Source organism: Procambarus clarkii, chromosome 1, assembly GCF_040958095.1.
Source record: "Procambarus clarkii isolate CNS0578487 chromosome 1, FALCON_Pclarkii_2.0, whole genome shotgun sequence".
Lineage (NCBI taxonomy): Eukaryota > Metazoa > Arthropoda > Malacostraca > Decapoda > Cambaridae > Procambarus > Procambarus clarkii.
Genome location: NC_091150.1, coordinates 19331663 through 19351240, shown reverse-complemented (window position 1 = coordinate 19351240; position 19578 = coordinate 19331663). Strand labels below are relative to the sequence as shown.

General features: G+C 45.9%; 1 protein-coding gene across 2 annotated transcripts in view; it reads left to right on the top strand.

Annotated features, from left to right (window-relative positions):
- LOC138366261 (inositol 1,4,5-trisphosphate receptor-like) overlaps nucleotides 1–19578 on the top strand; it is an 87162-nt gene that overhangs the window by 39824 nt on the left and 27760 nt on the right. For both annotated transcript variants that reach the window (XM_069327952.1, XM_069327504.1), the window contains exons 10-11: nucleotides 4293–4479; nucleotides 14548–14688. In XM_069327952.1, coding sequence (XP_069184053.1) covers nucleotides 4293–4479; nucleotides 14548–14688 — 328 coding nt within the window. The remainder of the gene's footprint in view (nucleotides 1–4292; nucleotides 4480–14547; nucleotides 14689–19578) is intronic.

Genomic DNA, 19578 nt, shown 5'->3' with positions numbered 1-19578 from the left:
TCTTTTCCCTTCTCGAGCTGTCCTTGGACTGGCTTGTGGAGGATGTGAAGGCATTGAGTGCTGGGCTATCGTCTGGGGCGTTGGCCTCGGCTGGTAAGGCGTCGGCAGCATTGCTGAAATTGTGTGCGCCTATCCTCCGGGAGGCAGTTTCTCTGTTTTTTGCCTCTCACCTCGCGTGGCAGCAGCTCGTCCTCGCTTTCGCTACTAATTCGACTTGGGCCCTGGCTCTAAAGTTTTCATCTCCTTTTTGTCCAATATTGTTCTCAGGCGAGGTTTTTTCTCAGTTTTTGCAGGCGGCTTCTGCTAGTTGCCGTCCTCTTTCTGATTTGTTGATGATCTGGGGGTGGGCGTTCTCACACTTCCCAGAAAGTTCGTGCCAGGATTCAGGCTTCTGCAGGTCGAGGGAGGCCACTGGTGTCAGCTGTGCCAGTGCCTCCATTGGAGCTGTCTTCAACTGGTCTGTGCGGTGGTCGCTCTGCACGTACGTCGGCTTCTCAGAAGAGGTGCTGGCCCTTTTGTGGCCCGCCCCGTTGATGGGGCAATGGGGAAAGGCTGGCTCTGTTTTCCCACACTTAGTTCCACGATTTGTGGGCATTTCGGGTTGTGTCTTCCCGCCTGTGGTGGCATTAGGAGGCTCCTCTTCCTCTTGGGGGATCGGGGCTGGTGGGGCAGGCTTCTTCCCATTCACTCCATTGTGTCATCTAGTAGTGGGTTGCTTGGGTGTGGTCAAAACGACTTCATTCCTCAAATGGGCTTCTTGCTTGTTTCCGGTGCCGAAACAGGACTGTGTGGATCTTCGATTCATTCTGGACTTGTCCCGTCTGCACCGCTGGATTCCTTCCCCCCTCACTGATGACCACTCTATCCCTGGTCTGGCTACTCTTGGAGCCGGGTTCTTGGATGGTGTCCCTGAACCTCCAGAATGCGTATTGGCATGTCCCCATTCATCTGGGGTTCAGAGACATTTTAGGTTTTGTGGTGGGACAGCAGACTTACCAATTTCGTTGCCTTCCCTTCGGGCTGAATCTGGCAACTCGCGTTTTCACGCTTGTCCATACAGTTTACATCAGGGGTGTGTCCAACATCCTGGCGGATGGCTTGTCTTCGTTCATTCCACTGTCCACAGAATGGACGGTCGATGATGACTTCTTCAGTTGGCTTTGCCGGACGTTCGCCCCCCCTCCCGGCGATGGACCTCTTCGTGTCGGTGTGGTCAAGGCATCTCCCGGTATATGTGGCACCCTTCCCTGACTGCAAAGCCATCGCAGTCAGCACTTTTCAGCAGGACTGGTCGAAGTGGGGGTACCTGTACCTCTTCTTCCCGGTCCAGCTGTTGCTTTGGGTTATGGCTCGGCTGGAGTTCTATTGGAGGAGGGTTCTCCTTCTGGCCCCGTAGTGGCTGGCCCAGCCTTGGTTTCAGTCACTGCTTGCTCGTTGTTCAAATTCGGGGCATTTTCCATGGCTTCGCCTCTTGCAGCAGATCGGGGCGATATGGTACCTTGCTGGTTCAATCTACTCTTCCTCTCTTCACGTCTGATATTTTTGACGAATGTGTATCATCACTTATTATGGTGATCAGGTAGTTTCTTTCATGGTGTCCCACCTGCATTCTTCCTCTTGGTGACAGTATGAAGTCTTTTGGTGTTCTTTTTGCCACTTCCTTTCCCTTCGTGGCTTGCATTCTGTTTCTGTTCGTGTTGTTTTGCCTTTCCTTTCTTGGCCGTTCCATAAGTTTTCTCGTGCATATTTCCACCTCTGGCCTGCTCAGGCACCGCCTTAGCCGTTCTGGTCTTTGGATCAGGTGCTTTCTTTTTCTCCCTCCTCGTCGGTTTGTTGTGGCCTCTTCGGTCCAAGATTGTTTTCAGAAGGCTTTGTTTTTGTTGGCTTTGGCCTCTAGGGGTCGGGTCGGTGAGCTTCATGCTCTCCTCTGGCGCAGTGGTGTCTGTTCTTTCGGTCCTGGTGGATTTTTTGTTTGCTTGCAGCCGTCTCCTTCTTTTCTGGCGAAGAATGAGACAGTGGGCTTCTGGAGGAGTCCGTGGATTACTGATGCTTGGTTGGTTCGGCTGGAGGTGCATCATGTTTTGTGTCCGGTTACAGCTTTTCGCCTTTACTTGAGCGCCACGGTCTCCATGGCGAGGGACGCTCTTTGGGTTGACCCGGTTTCCCCTTCTTCCCTTTTCCAGGGCGTAGGTCTCCCAGGTTGTCTGCAAGATTATTCGGTCCAGCCAGTCTGCAGTCTATCCCCATGTCCACAACGTTCGTATGTTCGTGGCTTTGGCTGCTGTTTTTGGTAATATGTCTTAGGCTGGAATTTGGGCATGGGGCTTTTGGAGGTCGAACAGGGTCCTGGTCGCATGGTACCTCGTTAATGTTCCTGGCGCCAGATTCACGAAAGCACTTACGCAAACACTTACGAACCTGAACATCTTTTCTCAATCTTTGGCGGCTTTGTTTCCAATTATTAAACAGTTAATGAGCTCCGAAGCACCAGGAGGCTGTTTATAACAATAACAACAGTTGATTGGCAAGTTTTCACGCTTGTAAACTGTATAATAAATGTAACCAAAGCCGTCAAAGATTGAGGAAAGATGGACACGTTCGTAAGTACTTGCATAAGTGCTTTCGTGAATCTGCCCCCTGGCCCTTCTCGGGCGTGTGTAGCTTTAGGTCAGAGGTTTTTCATGTTTTTGATATCCAACCTCTGAACTGGGGTTGGGTAGCTGGTGCAGGAGGTACCCCCTCCCCCATTCCTCCTCCCAGGGGGGGGGAGGTGTGCATACAGCGGCACGTTGGCTGTGGTGATGTCATGCTTGTTTGTTTGTTTTCTGATTGGGAGTTCTTCCTGCTCGTTAGGCTTTTGGTTAGCAATTTTTCACCAGCTGTAGTTTGTTTTGGGACTCCTACTTTTCTGAGTGTCTGACTTGGTAGATGACAGATATAGACTGCTTCCAACCTCATGAGGGTGTCTATAGGTTATTGCTCCTCGTGCCTTCCTGAGGGGACAGGTTTTGGTGCTGGTCCCCAGTAAGCGTAGAACTCCATCATTTGACTGTTGCCACGGTCTACATATCTACATACAGTATACACATCAGCCCAGTATACCTCCTGGGAACCTCTAGGTCTCACCCAGAAAATGGTGTTTCATTACATTCAATGCTGGATTTTACTTATCTTTGGGTATCTAGCTGCAATGAGCCAGCGAGGCTCCCCCCAGAAAACCAGCGTTGAATGTAATGAAACGGGTGAACGGCATTTTCTAGGTAGAGCCCCTGAGGCTCCCCTGGCACCCTCCCTCCCTCCCTCCAGTCGGCATTTTTCTCTTCTGTTTGCTCAGTCTCCGAACAGGTGAGCAAGCAGCCAGCTCGCGTGTGCGAGACCTCTCTCTCCGCCTCCAGATGAGGGGGAAAGGGGCGAGTGGCGTATTGGTTTGATGATGATTTCCTTGTTACCTTGTTTTTCTTGGGGGAGTTCTTGGGCTCTGTTCGGTGTTGGGTTGCAATTTTCTACCAGTTTGGGTCTGTTTAGGGGTGCTTAGCTTTCTAGGTGCCTAACCCCAGTTGATGGCAGACATGATTATACTCTCAAAGAGTGCAGTTTTCATAGGGCATTGTTCCCTGTGTCTCTCTGAGGGAGCCAGTATCTGGCTCATGGTTCCCAGTAGGCAGAACTCCATGTGACTGAAGCCCCTGACAAATATAGCTAATATCAGTTTGATAACTCCAGGGAGCCTCTGGGGCTCACCTAGAAAATGGCATTTCATTACATACAATGCTGGTTTTTTGTTTAAACACAGAGGGTGCAGCAGCCACTCTATCAACAACTCAGTAGTACAAACACATGTGCATTCCTAGCAATAAGTGCAGAGACGAGAGCATGCCAAAGACACATTTTCTTAGGGTCTTCATATTTGCAGTCGAGTACCTTAGTTGCCCTTGAATGGAGTAAGCAGGATTGTGGTGATAATTCTATGAAAATATTAATTAACACTTTCGCTACCTGATGATGATGTTGACGTTATAAAACCAAAATACAGAGAATACCCGATGACACAAATACCGTCATTAATAAAAAAAAATGTAGAAATTCCATTTATTGTCCAAATAATATGGGAATTATTTTAAAATGTGTACCAACTTCTTCCTATTCTCAGTATACCCCCAAGCGGCATCCTGACCCGACGTGTGGGTACCTGGCGGGTCACTCGCCGGGGCAGCCAAAGCGTTAATAGATAAATTAATTTTGAATAAATTCTAATAGTATTTGGATACATTATTTATTCTATTTTTATGCAGCTGTTTGATGTGGTGTATAGAGAAGAAACATTGTTAAATGTGATGAGATCAGTAACACGCAATGGCTGGTCCATCGTCTTGACGGCAGCACTGGCCCTCATATTGGTATACATGTTCTCCATCATTGGTTACATGTTCTTCAGGAATGATTTTGTCGTGGATGTTACTGACAACGATATCGATTGGGGTAAGTATTTTTCCCATACACACAACTTTATTGTACTTTTCACACTAAGCATCTTATTCTTATGTCTTTTTGTTTATTAATAAGATATTTCCAGTAGGAAGAATAACTTAAGTTCCTCAGTTTTATTGACAAACTTTTAAGTAATTATGTAGTCTTTAAATGAAGTTGCTTGTTGAAATTTAACCATGTTGCTCCTAGTGGATGTTATTTACAGTAAATATATTTGTATGTGAGTGTCTTTGACTGTGTTGATGTGACATCGAGTAGGTGGAATTTTATCAGATGTATAGTAGTACACAAATATGCAACGATCCAAACTGGATTAAAAGAAAAACACTTTAAATTCTAGCAAGCTTCACTAAAAAGTGCACATGTCAAAACACCAGAAAATCTATTTGTTAAGTGTGTAAAATATGGTAATTCAAATATTGTAATCTAAATAATGCCCAGTAGAATACTTCCAATAATCCAAATAATGTCCATCATATCCTTCAACAAACGGATTAATACGAAGTATGGTGGTCACTCCTTGCTGCTGTTTGACTCAGCATATCAACTTAGTGATTCCTTATGGTGAACACAAATGAAGATACTTATATATAATGTGTGTGTATATAGATAGGGTAATAACACCACAAACAGTATCCTTGAAGGAGGAATGTTAGTGCATCTGGCCTTGAACCAGTGATGATGGGAGGGAGGGAGGGAGCACGAGTTGTGTGTGTGGCCACCTGTTACTGTCTGCCGTCACCATACAAGATTAGTGGTTCGCTATGGGGAACACAAATGTAGATACTTATATATAACCTGTGTATATAGTGTAATAACTGACAAAGTATTTGTTCACTGTTTTATGAACATGATAATTGCATCAATAATATGCCCATCATAATTTTGAGTACAGGGATGATTCACACATTTTATTATACAAATATATCACACTACACACTATTGAATAATATTACAGCAAAAAAAACGAAGAAAAAATCAGAGACATTGAAATAATTAGGATATTATATATCCTAATAATTAGCATATTATATATCCGACAGCTGGGGCAAAGCAAAACTTCCCAGACGCTTGCTGAGTCAGCGCCTCTTTTTTGCCAGACTTCCCCGGCCTATTGCAGTCAAAACATGCCACTTACGATTTTTTATTATTTTTCCCGTGATTAGGGAACAAATTAACAGGTTAAAAAAAAAAAAAAAAAAATTATTTTTTTTGTTATGCGCCTGTGGGTGACAAAGGCCAAATTGCCCTAAGCAACACAAGGGTTAAAATGGAAGTTGCGGGGGGGAAGGGGGGGGGGCATTGTTGGTCAAAGCCTGGTTTATCCAACTTGGAGTTGAACATACCTTGTGTTCAGTGGCTGCTTTTGCAGGTTTTCATAATCAACTTGTGGTTCACATCAGGTGGCCTTTATTTTGTACCCTTTATCTCTTGTTGCCATGTTCTTGGACTACTCTCAGCTGCCACAAGGTAAGCCACATGAATTGGAGCACAAACCAGGCAGTTGTTGAGGTAGGCCTAAATGTATATCCTCATAAGACAAATAGTTGAAGGAACATAAGAGTCAATCTGGCAAATATTCCGAGAGCAAGTTTCAGGCTAAACGGCTGAGCCCGAATGTGGTATAAGAGATAGCCTACTCTGATTCATGGGTGGATGGCTGTATGCCAGTAAGGTTCCCGAACATCCAGGGCAATGAGCCATGAATCACCTGATAAGCCTGGGACATGGTCATCTGAAATGTGGAACAAGTAATGTGCCAGATGAGAACTTTCAGGTCCAGCAGGAAGGGAGGCTCCAGAGTATCCCACTTGGTAACAGGAAAAAGTGGGATACCTTCTGCAAAGATGGGGTTGCGGCAAGTATATCTGGTCTGACAAGCTGCAGAGTAGAAAAATAGAAGTTTGAACTGATCCTTGAGACACCAAACCCAGTGAAAACCTTGAACATCACTCGATATTTCCAAGCAAACCCCGGCAGAACTGTACATGCATGAGCAGTCATTGTATCAGAATCCTTATCCTGGCCAAGAGCCCAAAAATTGTAGAGAAGACAGGACTAAAGCCAGCAGTCACAGGCAAATTATCTGAGTGTCCCTAAAGCAACACTTGTTGCTGCTAAAACCTACACAACCTTACCCTTTGAAGAAAGAGAAAGGAAAGAACGGAGTACTGAACATGAGGGGAAAGTGACCAAATGGCATCTTGGAGGGACTGCAAAACAGCAAACCTTATGATCCAATGCCACTAACTCAGAAGGCAACTTGGGCACCTGTGTATGAAACTGCCAAGACTCGACATACTGGGAAAGAGCAGGCACAAATGAAACACACTTGACTGCCTTCAAAAGAAGAACCCCTTCGAAAAATATGAAAATTGGGGATCACTTCCTCCCAGTTGAATGCTGACATAAAAGAAAATAATTGTCCTCTGTCCAGGTTAAACAAGAGGTCGTCACCTAGCCAAAAGGAAGCCAGGACTTTGTACAGCAGTCAGGAAGCAGATGATTCGTACAAATAAAACAATTGGCAATTGGAGAGTGAATTTCTCTTTGAGTTTTGAAAGAATGCCTATCCGAGCTGTGCATTCCAATTTAATTGATTTTTCAGGCATCTTTACGTACAGGAATCTTAGCAGATATATGGAAAAAGGCAAACATAGTTCCAATCTATAAAAATTGTAACAGAGAAAACCCCTTAAATTACATACCTGTATATGCTGACAAATGTGGTAGTCAAAATACTAGAAAAAAAGAAAGGAGTAGAATACTTGGAAAAAATGACAATAACAGACCAGCCCCTCCTTCTGTCTGGATAGTACTTATAGAAACAATGTGGACCACTCTACATATATTGACGTAATGAACAATTAGAGAGTAGAATTTGGTACTGTTGAATAAGAAACTGGAATAGGTCTTTTATGTGTTGCTAAAAAACCCAACCCTAGCCATCCTAGGCCTAATATACACTATCTGAGGCCTAATATAGTACATATATGTAACATGCTAGGCCTAGGAATATTTGTTTGGTTTTACTTTTATTTCTTCCGGACTCTGTAAAGTGAATAGTACCAAATTGAACTATATAATTGTCCATTGTCAATATTTGTATGATGGTATGATGGTGGTTACAAAAAGTACTGTATGAACAGGAGGATGGGTTGGACAGACATTATGGCTTTTGAACAGGAAGATCCTGTGTAACAAATGTACTTAGTTTTTATGATAGAGCCAAGAAGATCTTATAGGAAATAGATGGTTGGGTTGACTACATTTGTCTGGGCATAAAACCCAGTGTTGAATATAATGAAATACCTCCTCCTGGTAGAGCCCTCCCCGGAGACTTCCTATAGCTATGTCGCTGAGATTGCTTCATACTACAGCTCATGTCAGTCACAGGGGTTGTGTTTGGTCTACTAGGGACCACAGCCACAACCTGGCCCCTTCACATAGGTGCACACAACAAATGACAATCTACCATTTCACTGGGAATACATCCAGTAAGTCAGCGAAGCTTTACAGACAACTGCTGGGTTCACAAGACTCAAAGCTACCAAACAACTCTCCAAACGATTCATCCTAAACAAATAATTCACTCGAAACTAGCTTCAGCCTGTTAGTACCAATCACTGCCACCAAGCAGCCCACAGCCCAGTCCACCACCAGCTACCACTCAGTTCTGGGGTAGATAAAAAAAGAAAGAATGGAAGGGATGGAATATGAATGCCAGAATGAAGTATTTCATTGTATTCAACACTGGGTTTATGGGGGATCCCTTTGGTGGCTCCCAGTAGCTCAATAACCACAGAGAAAATGTAGGGACTTACCAGAGAGGAAGAGAGGTGGCAGATACTAATTTGAAGGAAAGACCAGTGGGCGGAAATGCACCCCAAGGCAACACAGGAATGATGAGGACCAGGGACATTGACTAAATACCTGGCTGCCTTGACCCTATTACATATCCAAAATGCCTGAGCTCAAAATATCTGCCCAAAAAAACACCACCAGAGCAGTGTATTTGCAAACATCATGGGGCCCAAGTGTAAACTACAGGATGGTTAGACTTGATAACACTGCAGACAACCTTGAAAATAAGATCCCTTGGAACAGAAAACCAAACATAGAGGATTAACCGAAAAAGCGTCCACCTATATGGAGCCAGTGGCATTTGGGTTGTGACAACTTTCTGCCACAGGACACAACACACAATACACCCCCGGTCGAAACAATCAAACATCAGTTACCAGTAGACCCCTCTGGAAGCCAGAACTTGTTCTGGCTGTTCTTACAAATACAAATACAAATACAAATATTTATTCAGGTAAAGTACATACATACAAGGTGAAATACAAAAGTTGATGGATTTATAGATAGAGCTAGTACATACAATGCCTAAAGCCACTATTACGCAAAGTGTTTCGGGCAGGAAAAACACTAAGACTAAAATTTAATACTAACTTAGATTAAAGTATAAATTGTGTTGAGAAAAATTCAGAAAAAATGAAAAAAGGGGGGGGGGACATGGCAGAAAAAAAAGCAAAAATACAATTTGGTCAACAAACAGCATTGTTTAAAATCGTAGATATGGGTTGACATGGGTTGACATTTAGGTGTTCTTGTTAGAACAGAAGCACTTGTTCTTTGCCAGAAAAAAGTAGATGGCTGCAGACAAAGAAACACAAAAGCATACAGCTTACCAACTCAATAGCAGCAGGTAAGAGCCAGCAAAAAGACCCCCTTAACGAAGGAACCTCAGACCGAAAGAGCAGACATAAACCTAGGAGTGGAGAGAAAGTTGAGGACCCTGATAAGTAACCAAGAAGGCTCAGGAAGAGCAGAAACAGGCCGGAGGTGAAAGATTGCCTGAGGCAACTAGCCAACAACAAAGCTGCAGTAGTATCAATGATAAAAACTAGCAACAACAGCTCCACTAATGCCAAATGATGAGAGGTGACAGTATTAGACATGAGATGCCAATTAAGAAACGAGCACGAAAGAAAAGACAATAGCACATGAATTGAAACCGAAGAAAGATGACTGAGAGACAGAAATAAATTAAACATAAAGCCACTCCATATTATCTCCTTGAAGACAGCTGCAGGTGGGACACCAATAACTTGGCCACTTGTGAGCTATAAAAATAGTGATAGACCATGCATCACCAAGTCCAGACATGAAGAGACAAGGTCAAACCAGTGACATACATCGCTGGCTTGATCTGTTGAAAAAAGTGAGCATGGGAAAAGGCCCATGTTTGGACACCGGGCCATAAAAGCCAGAAACCATGGTTGAGGAACCACAAGGATCAACCCTCCTCAAGAACAACTCCAGTCTGGAAAGAACCCAGAGCAATAACTGAACCGGGATAAAAGGCGCAGATGCATTCCCACCTCAACCAGTTCAGCTAAAAAGCATCCAACACAAGCACCTTTTGATCAAGGAAGGGAGCCACTTAGAAAAGAAGATGCCAGATCAACACCGACGTGATGAGGTCCACATCAGGGAACCAAAAAACAGCCAAGTGCACCAGGACTGCAAATTGACAACCATGGCATGCTGCATAAACAAAGCACATGAGCCCCAAGTACACCCCAACAGAACCAACTTGAATGCCCATATCCACGGGCCTAAATGGAGGAGTCAGATGACCCATGAAATACTTAAAGTAAGGCATTTTGCCCCGGTGACATGGCCTTAAAGTGTACACTCCTGAACTCACCAGAGAAGGCATTCTGCCTTTGTAAGGGGTTAGCACTACATGAACATCCAGGGAAGTAACCACTTAATACATGCAGGTCGAAGTGATGAAAATAAAGTCCACACAACAAAACTGAATAGAAAAGCAAGCTAGGGAAGTTAGTGCTAAATTGGAAAAAAACACAAGCAAATGACCCCCCATAGGACAAGTCCTAGGAGGGTCAAAAATTAGTTTAGAAGCACTGGGACCTGCTGCTAGAGAGATGGCAACCATGGAAAACTACAGTGTTGCACAGAGTAACACATCAGAAACAGAACTGAGTGATGAGCTGGAGGTGGAGCGGGCTCAGGCCAACCTGGTGGCGGCGATCGGCACTAATGGGTTCCAGCTCCTTTTGAGTGAATTATTTGTTTTGGTTGAATTGTTTGGGGAGTTCTTTGGCAGTTTCGAGGCTTCGAGTTTTATGTACCCAGCGGGTGTCTGTAAAGCTTCGCTAACTTTTTAGATGCTTTTCCAGTGATAAGGTTGAATATCATTTCCTCTCTGCACCTGTGTGATGGATGCCAGGTTCTGGCTCGGGTCCCAGGTAGACCAAACAGAACTCCTGTGACTGATGTGACTTGTAGTATGGAGCAATCTTAGCGACAGCTACAGGAAGCTACCAAGGGGCTTCCCAAGAAAAAAGACTTTTGACAGAGTCCCACACTAGTAATTGTTCTGGAAGTTGGAACATACTGGAGGGGTCACAGGAAGACTTCTTATGTGAATGAAAAATGTTCTGACAAAAATGAGAGCAGTAATCAGAGGCAATGTATCAGACTGTAGATATGTTACTAGTGGAGTACCACAGGGTTCATTTCTAGCACCAGTAATGTTTATTGTCTACATAAACGATCAACCAGACAGAATACAAAATTATATGAACATATTTGCTGATGATGCTGAGCTACTAAGAAAGAAAGACATGATTACAATGTCCTTCAAGATTACCTAAACCAAATAAGTTTATGGAGCAGATGGAATTCAACATGAATAAATGCCATGTTATGCAGTGGGAAATAGGAGAAAATAGACCACACACAACCTACAAATTATAAGAACATAAGAATAGAGGTAACTGCAGAAGGCCTATTGGCCCATACGAGGCAGCTCCTATCTATAACCCCCCAATCCCACTCATAAACATGTCCAACCCACGCTTGAAACAATCGAGGGACCCCACCTCCACCACGTTAAGCGGTAATTGGTTCCACAAATCAACAACCAGTATTTACCCAAGTCTTTCCTAAATCTAATCTTATTCAATTTACACCCATTGTTTCGTGTTCCGTTTTGTGTTGATACTTTTAATTCACGATTAATATAAGAACATAAGAACAATGGTAACTGCAGAAGGCCTATTGGCCCATACGAGGCAATTATGTGAAAAGGTGTTAAAGTACTCAGACAGAGATATTTAGAGGGTGGTTCTGGATAGTAGACTGTCAGCCGAGGACCACTTACAGAACGTTGTGTGAGGTGCCTATGTTGTACTTTCCAACTTCACAATCACTTTTAAATGCATGGATGGTGAAATGGTAAAGAAATTGTTCACAACCTTTGTGAGACCAAAGCTGGAATATACAGCAGTTGTATGGTGCCCATATCTCAAGAATCACATCAACAAACTGGAAACGGTAGAAAGACATGCTTTGAAATGGCTTCCAAAGAAACAAGGAGAGGCTAGAGGTATCAAATTTGTCAATGTTGGAAGATTGAAGAAAAAGAGGAGATATGATCACTACATACAAAATAGTAACAGAAATCGATAAAATTGACAAAGAGGAATTCTTGAAACTGCAGCTTCAAGTCATAGATTCAAGCTAAAAAAAGAAAGATGCACAAAATTATTAGTTCTCCATTGTTCTCCTTTGCAAACAGTGACAGATGTCTGGAACAAGTTAAGTGAGAAGGTGGTGGAGGCCAAAACTGTCGGTAGTTTCAAAACATTATCTAATGAAGAGTACACTACTGGTAAGATGGGACAGCATGAGCATAGCTCTCATCCTGTAACTACACTTGGTAATTACTTAAATGATACCACCCTGCAAATGCTGTCTACACAAAGGCCTTCCATATACCATAAGAAAGTGGAGGGGAAAATGGAGGGAGGAAAAATGGTTCTTCCTAGGAATGGAACTAAAAAGTTACTTGAAACTTCGTGTCGAATCTTGCTCCACACTTGTAGTGAGACATAGACCCATGATACAGAGTAAGCATCTTGTAGTGAAACATGGACCATGATACAGAGTAAGCGTCTTGTAGTGAAACATGGACCATGATACAGAGTAAGCGTCTTGTAGTGAAACATGGACCCGTGATACAGAGTAAGCGTCTTGTAGTGAAACATGGACCTGTGATACAGAGTAAGCGTCTTGTAGTGAAACATGGACCATGATACAGAGTAAGCGTCTTGTAGTGAAACATGGACCCGTGATACAGAGTAAGCATCTTGTAGTGAAACATGGACCATGATACAGAGTAAGCATCTTGTAGTGAAACATGGACCATGATACAGAGTAAGCGTCTTGTAGTGAGACATAGACCCATGATACAGAGTAAGCATCTTGTAGTGAAACATGGACCATGATACAGAGTAAGCGTCTTGTAGTGAAACATGGACCATGATACAGAGTAAGCGTCTTGTAGTGAAACATGGACCCGTGATACAGAGTAAGCGTCTTGTAGTGAAACATGGACCTGTGATACAGAGTAAGCGTCTTGTAGTGAAACATGGACCATGATACAGAGTAAGCGTCTTGTAGTGAAACATGGACCCGTGATACAGAGTAAGCGTCTTGTAGTGAAACATGGACCATGATACAGAGTAAGCATCTTGTAGTGAAACATGGACCATGATACAGAGTAAGCGTCTTGTAGTGAAACATGGACCATGATACAGAGTAAGCGTCTTGTAGTGAAACATGGACCCGGGATACAGAGTAAGCGTCTTGTAGTGAAACATGGACCATGATACAGAGTAAGCGTCTTGTAGTGAAACATGGACCATGATACAGAGTAAGCGTCTTGTAGTGAAACATGGACCATGATACAGAGTAAGCGTCTTGTAGTGAAACATGGACCATGATACAGAGCAAGCATCTTGTAGTGAAACATGGACCATGATACAGAGTAAGCATCTTGTAGTGAAACATGGACCATGATACAGAGTAAGCGTCTTGTAGTGAAACATGGACCCGTGATACAGAGTAAGCACCAGACCCAGTGCTCAGCATGGGATGAGACACCAAGGCAAAGGGGTAAAGTTGGGCCAAGTAGCAGGACCTAAAGATGCATCGGCTGGATGTGATGGAAGAATCCAGCTTACACTGAATCCACCAGCACTAAAAGCCTTTGGACTGGGCAGAAACACATACGCAGGCCAGGCACTCGACCCACACAAAGTGGATAAATACTCATCACAGCCATCATCTCAGTGCAGAAATAGGAAACCATTAAATTCCTGTGAGTCTGCAATAAATGACACCACTTAAGTCGACAACTAGCGAGGAAGTGTCAACTGGGTAAGTCACCACATCCCATGACCCAAACATAGTGTAACATTCAGATGGGGACTTGAAGGGTACTGATAGCTTGGCTGCCTCTTTCACTCTTTCACAGTCCCAGACTTTGCATCCCCCAAAGAGGCTCCTACAAGGCAGCAAATCCTTCACTCACCAGCTCCTGCAAACCTATAGCAAGCATCTACCGTGGTGCTCAAGCGCTCTCAAACCTGCAAGGATGTCTCTAAATGGCTGATGCTAAGGCACCAGAAGGAAGAGCAAACTTTGCACAAAGTTCGGTTGCCAGTTGCTCAGCCTTGCTTGTATAAAACACATAAGAAGACAAAATATTCATATGTGACAAGTTGTACTGTTTCTCAGCAAATACCACTTGATTACTCCCATAGGAATTTCCTTCTCTCACAAGGACATGACCTCACAAGAGGTAAGCCAGTGTGACTATATCAATACTCTATTGTTTATACAATACTTGTTAAGGAACTTATTCTGGCTATGCTAAGATTTCTGTTCAGCATTGTGAAGAGATGACTCAATATTCAGTGCTAAAATCAAAAGGCAAGTTTGGATTCATCTCTTACAAGGTTAGTTGTACCATGAACAAACACGAGTGCCATCTGCTAATTGATTCTGGAACCGCTGCACGCGGACACTTCTGTCCGCATTTAGATAATAGGCGTCCAAGTACTATGTTGTTTATTTTATGCATTACATGGATCTATATCATATAATAGTTATATGTATTGTATTTATTTGTTTAGGAAGCATTGTAATTCCTAATTATTATTTGTAATTCTATTTCAGAGATCATTCAAAGTCACATTAACGAGCGAGTTGAAAATTTTGTCTCGACTGCCTTGTCTACCAGACAAAAGCAATCAGAAGTATGTGAGATTGGGGTAGACTGCACACAAGATGATCACCATTCTTTAGACCTACGAGAGCGTGAGTTTTATCATTTATAGTAACATTAACTTAAGTCTAAGTACATTGGCCTGACAATAACCCCATAAAGTGTAAATTATTTTTATACTGGTTAAATCACAAAGTTTATTCAGAGTAGGTCTATGTTAGTGAAAGAAAATTAAGAGACCTGTTGATGTGGAGTGTCACTATAGTATGGTTGTTATGCTTAGATCTGCTTCTTGTGTGTTTATGTTGCACTTAGCCCAAGGATGCAATTGGGTCTTGTGCATAATCACATACGGTTGTGCATAGTTACTTTTCTGATGTGTTCTGGATTATGCCGAGTGGTTATCCTTTGATCCTTTGGTATTTAGTTCCTGGTCCAGAGGTATCTTGCTCTGTACAGACATAATTTCATACCCCTCACCTCAGGATGAGATGTATTACTCCTCACCTCTCCTGCAGGGGTATTTCCGAGTCCTATTTGGCAGCTGGAATTTGCCCCGCTTTCCCTACCCCCCTTCCTGCTTTTGTAGGTTCCAAAAGTTTTTTTTTATCTTGCCCTGTTCAGTGGTTACCTGCAGTTTCTCCATGACCCTGGCCAGGCTCTGTTGGGTTTTCCTCACTTGTGGGGTCAGATGTTTCTGTGGCTTTACTGTGGAGAGCCCCTTCGACTCCCTGGAGCTATCGGGCTAATATGCGATACATTAGACCAGGGCTTTAGTCAGTGGAGTTCAGCCTACTGTGGACCACAAGCCAGAACGTGGCTCCCTCAGAGAGGCACATAGAGCAATGGCCATGAAAAAAACCTGTGGTTCGGGGTTTTCCCTATCTGCCATTGACCGGGGTAAGGCATCCAGAAAGGTAGGCATACCAAAACAAACCCCACATGGTAAGAAACTAAAAACTAAAAACCGAACAGAGGTAGAACTCCCTCCAATTTCAAGGAAACAAGCAAATGTCACACTCCACCTCTGTGCTACCTGGTCTGCAGCCCTTCCCTCCCCGAAAGGGGAAGGGGGAAATCCGAACACCCCCCTCCCAGTGCCAGCTATTCGAACCTCCAGTTCGTAATCTAATGTGGTCCGGGGTGGACATCTTCTCTGGCCTTAGTTTCCAAGGCAGTGTTTGCCTTCGTGGCGACCTCTGCAGTGTTGTGTGGTGGCCAGGTGTTCCTGATTAGTGCCGGAGCTGCATGCGCTTAGGGGCATCCTTCCCTAGGCACCCTGTGAGTACTTCCCTTGCGTGTTGGGTTCTCCTCCCTGGTGCATTCGTGTAACCATTTCCGTAGGTGTTCTTGCTGCTCGGCATTTACATAGACATAGAATGCTCCAAATCACATGTGCATTTCTATAGGCCATTGCTCCTAGTGCCTCTCTGAGGGGGCTAGGTTCTGGCTTGTGGTCCCTGGTAGGCCTATGAACTCCATTCACACTGATGCCAAAGTCAAATAATATCCATATCAGCCTGGATAGCTCTGGGGAGGCTCCATGATTCACCCAGAAAATGGCATTTCATTACATTCAATGCTGGTTTTCTGTGGGGAGTCCCTACGGCTCCCTGGGGCTTATCGGGCTAATGTATGTTATGTTAGACCGGGACATTAGCTATGGAGTTCAGACCTACCAGGGACCAGCGCCAGAACCTGGCCCCTTCAGAGAGGTTTCAGGGAGCAATGGCCCTGGAAAACCCCATTATGGTTTGGAGTTTTCCTTATTTGCCATCGACCGGGGTCAGGCACCCAGAAAGGTAGGCATAACAAAACAAACCCCACATGATAAAAAACTACAACAAAAAAACGAACAGAGAGTTAGAAATTCCCTACAATCCCAAGGAAACAATCAGTCAATCAATTTACTGCCACGCCGGTCATCCGTGTAGCCCTCCCCTCCCCGGGAGGGGGAGGGAGAGCCCTGGACCTCACGACGCCGGCTGCCTTCAGTTCGTAAGCTAGTGTCAACCGGGATAGATGCTTCTCTGGCCTCAAATTCCTGGGCGGTGTTTGCCTCATGTGGCATTCTCTGCTGTCTTTTTGTGGTGTGCGATGGCCAGGAATACCTCATCAGTGCCGGGGCTGCATGCGCTTAGGGGCTTCCTTCCCTAGGCGCCCTGTGAGTACTGCCCCTGCGTATCAGGGTTATCTTCCATGCGGCGTTCGGGAACCGCTCCCGTAGGGGTTTCTTGCTGCTCGGCATTTGCCTTGCCCTTTGGGGCCAGCTGGGGCTTGGGGCTCTTGTTTGGCCTTGGGTAGGGAGTGGTGTTATGCTGGTTAGGGCGTCAAGGTGTTGCGTGGCCTGCCACCTAATCGGCGACCGGTTCCTGTTGCCTCTGGAGACGATGTACTTTTGCGGGGTTTTTCTTTTGTTTTGTTTGCCTGGTGGAGGTTCTGCCTCGGAGCCGGTCGGCCGAGCGGACAGCACGCTGGATTTGTGATCCTGTGGTCCTGGGTTCGATCCCAGGCGCCGGCGAGAAACAATGGGCAGAGTTTCTTTCACCCTATGCCCCTGTTACCTAGCAGTAAAATAGGTACCTGGGTGTTAGTCAGCTGTCACGGGCTGCTTCCTGGGGGTGGAGGCCTGGTCGAGGACCGGGCCGCGGGGACACTAAAAAAAAAAGCCCCGAAATCATCTCAAGATAACCTCAAGATAACCTCGTGGGTCTATAGTTCCCCTGATATTGTTTTGGTAGCCCTCTGCTAGGCCCCCGTGCTTGTACACATCTCAGGAGATTTTCAGTTTTATCATCTACCCTTGTTTGTTTGGGTTTCTTAACCGGTTAGCAACACCTTGCCCGGGCTTCCCGTAGTTGTTACCCTACGGGCCCTGGAAACCCCTGTCGGGGCTCGGGGACCCATGGATGCGTCTCCCGAGTTCCAGCCTGCCTTGTGCGGGTTTGAAGGTTGCAGTGTGCCCTTGTCTCAGGGTGACAGTCACCTGTTTTGCCTCCGTCATGCTGCTTGTTGGGTCAACGACACCTTTGACCCGGAGTCTTGCGAGTCATGTTCTCTGCTTGTGCTCCAGTTTTACTCTGAGGATGTTCCTGTTAGGGTACAGGCAGCATCAGTGTTGCATGTTAGGTTTAGGTTATTGCAACGTGCTAGGTTGGTTCCCACCCGGATGCCCCGAGACTGCCCCGTTTTGGTTTTAGGGACCCTGACCTGGGGGGCGTTAGTCACTTTGGCTTTGGCTCCTGCTGCGCCCCTGGCCCTTCCCCTGTGGTTCTTCCTGCACCTTCCCCCCTGTGTCCGGCTCCAAAACGTCTGAGGGTTTCGGCCTCAGCACAGGGTTTAGTTGGCAATGAGACTCGGGCTGCCTCGGGGGGCTGCCCCATCTGGGTCGGGGACGAAGGCATTTGAGCCGGTTCCTCCTGCCGAGGCTTCTGGGTCCCACCAGCAGACCCCCTTCTTGTCTGCCTTTCCCTTGGACTCTGCCTTTTCTTCAGGGGTAGAGGGTTTGGAGGACCGCTTTGCCCCAGGTCCCGACGTGGGGGATCCTGGGGCTGAGGAGGAGTCAACCTGGGGGCCTTGGGCCCCCTTTGACCCCGCTTAGGTGCTTTTGCCTTCCTCGCGTGGCTTATTGTTGCAGGGGGAGGGATTTTCTTACCCCCCCTTCCTTGTATGAGTATGATTTAGGTTCGGCTCCTCCCCGGGTTCGGTTCCGGGCGCCTTTGGGTACCTCGGATCCGTCTTTCCAGAGGTTTTCTACTTCCTGTATCTCCACAAAGGTGGCTCGGGAAGCTCTTGCTGCTTACCTCTTGTGAGACCCGGGTTATGCCTCTGCAATTGATCTGTCCTCATTTGAGTTCGGTTCTTCTTCCCGTTTTTGGGTGCGATTGGAGGTTCCGGAGTCTTCCTGGCTGGCAGACTGCCCTTTCTTTTCGTTGGGGGCATGGCATGGGTTCTGACGGACCCGCACGCTTGATTGGCGGGAAACTTCTACTTTTATGCAGGTTTACCTGGGGGCGAGTTTGAGCACCTTAATGCGTGCTTGTTCGCTCCCGTGCTTTCTCGTGATGTTGGCCTTTTCCAGCTTCACGTGAAGGTTCCTCAGCTTTCGACTTCGTTTGTTGCGGAGGAGTTGCGCGCCCGTGGGCATTTGGCTTCGGTCTTGCGTTTCTTTTCCCTTCTCGAGCTGTCTTCAGCTTGGCTTGAGGAGGATGTGGGAGCATTGAGTGAAGGGCCTTCGTCTGGGGGGCTAACTTCGGCAGCTAGGGTGTCGGCTGCAATGTTGAAGCTCTTTGCGCTCATCCTGAGGGAAGCGGGTTGTCTGTTTATTGCTTCTCACCTCACGTGCCATCAGGCTGTGCTCGCCCTCTCTTTGGAATCCGCTTGGGCCTTGGCTCTTAGGTTTTCATCTCCGTTTTGTCCATTGCTGTTTGCAGAGACTGCGGTGTCTCAGTTTCTGTAAAACTTCGGCTTCGTCCAGTTGTCGTCCTATGGCGGACTTGTTGATTCTCCGAAGCGGTCATTCTCGGCAGTTTCGGAGGGGTCGTGCCAGGGTTCCGGGTTCTGCTGGTCGAGGTAGGCCATTGGTGCCAGATTCTGAGCAGTTGTTCCCTTTCGGACCAGCGTCATCTGGTGGGTGTGGTGATCGCCCTGTTCGACGTTTGGGTTCTCATAATGGGCGTCGGCCTTTTCGTGGTTTGCCCAATTGACGGGGCGATGGGGGGGAGGCTCGCTCTGTTTGCCCACGCTTGGTCCCACGATTTGTAGGCCTTTTCGGTCGTGTCATCCGGCCTGCGGTGGCGTTGGGTGACTCGTCCTCCTTTGGGGGGTTCGGGGCTAACAGGGCAGGTTTCTTCTCCTGCGCTTCGTCAAGTCATCTTGGAGTGGGTGCGCTTGGGCGTAGTCGAAACGACTACGTCCCTCAGGTGGGTTACCCGTCTGTTTCCAGTGCTGAAACGGAACTGTGGGGATCTGAAGTTCATTCT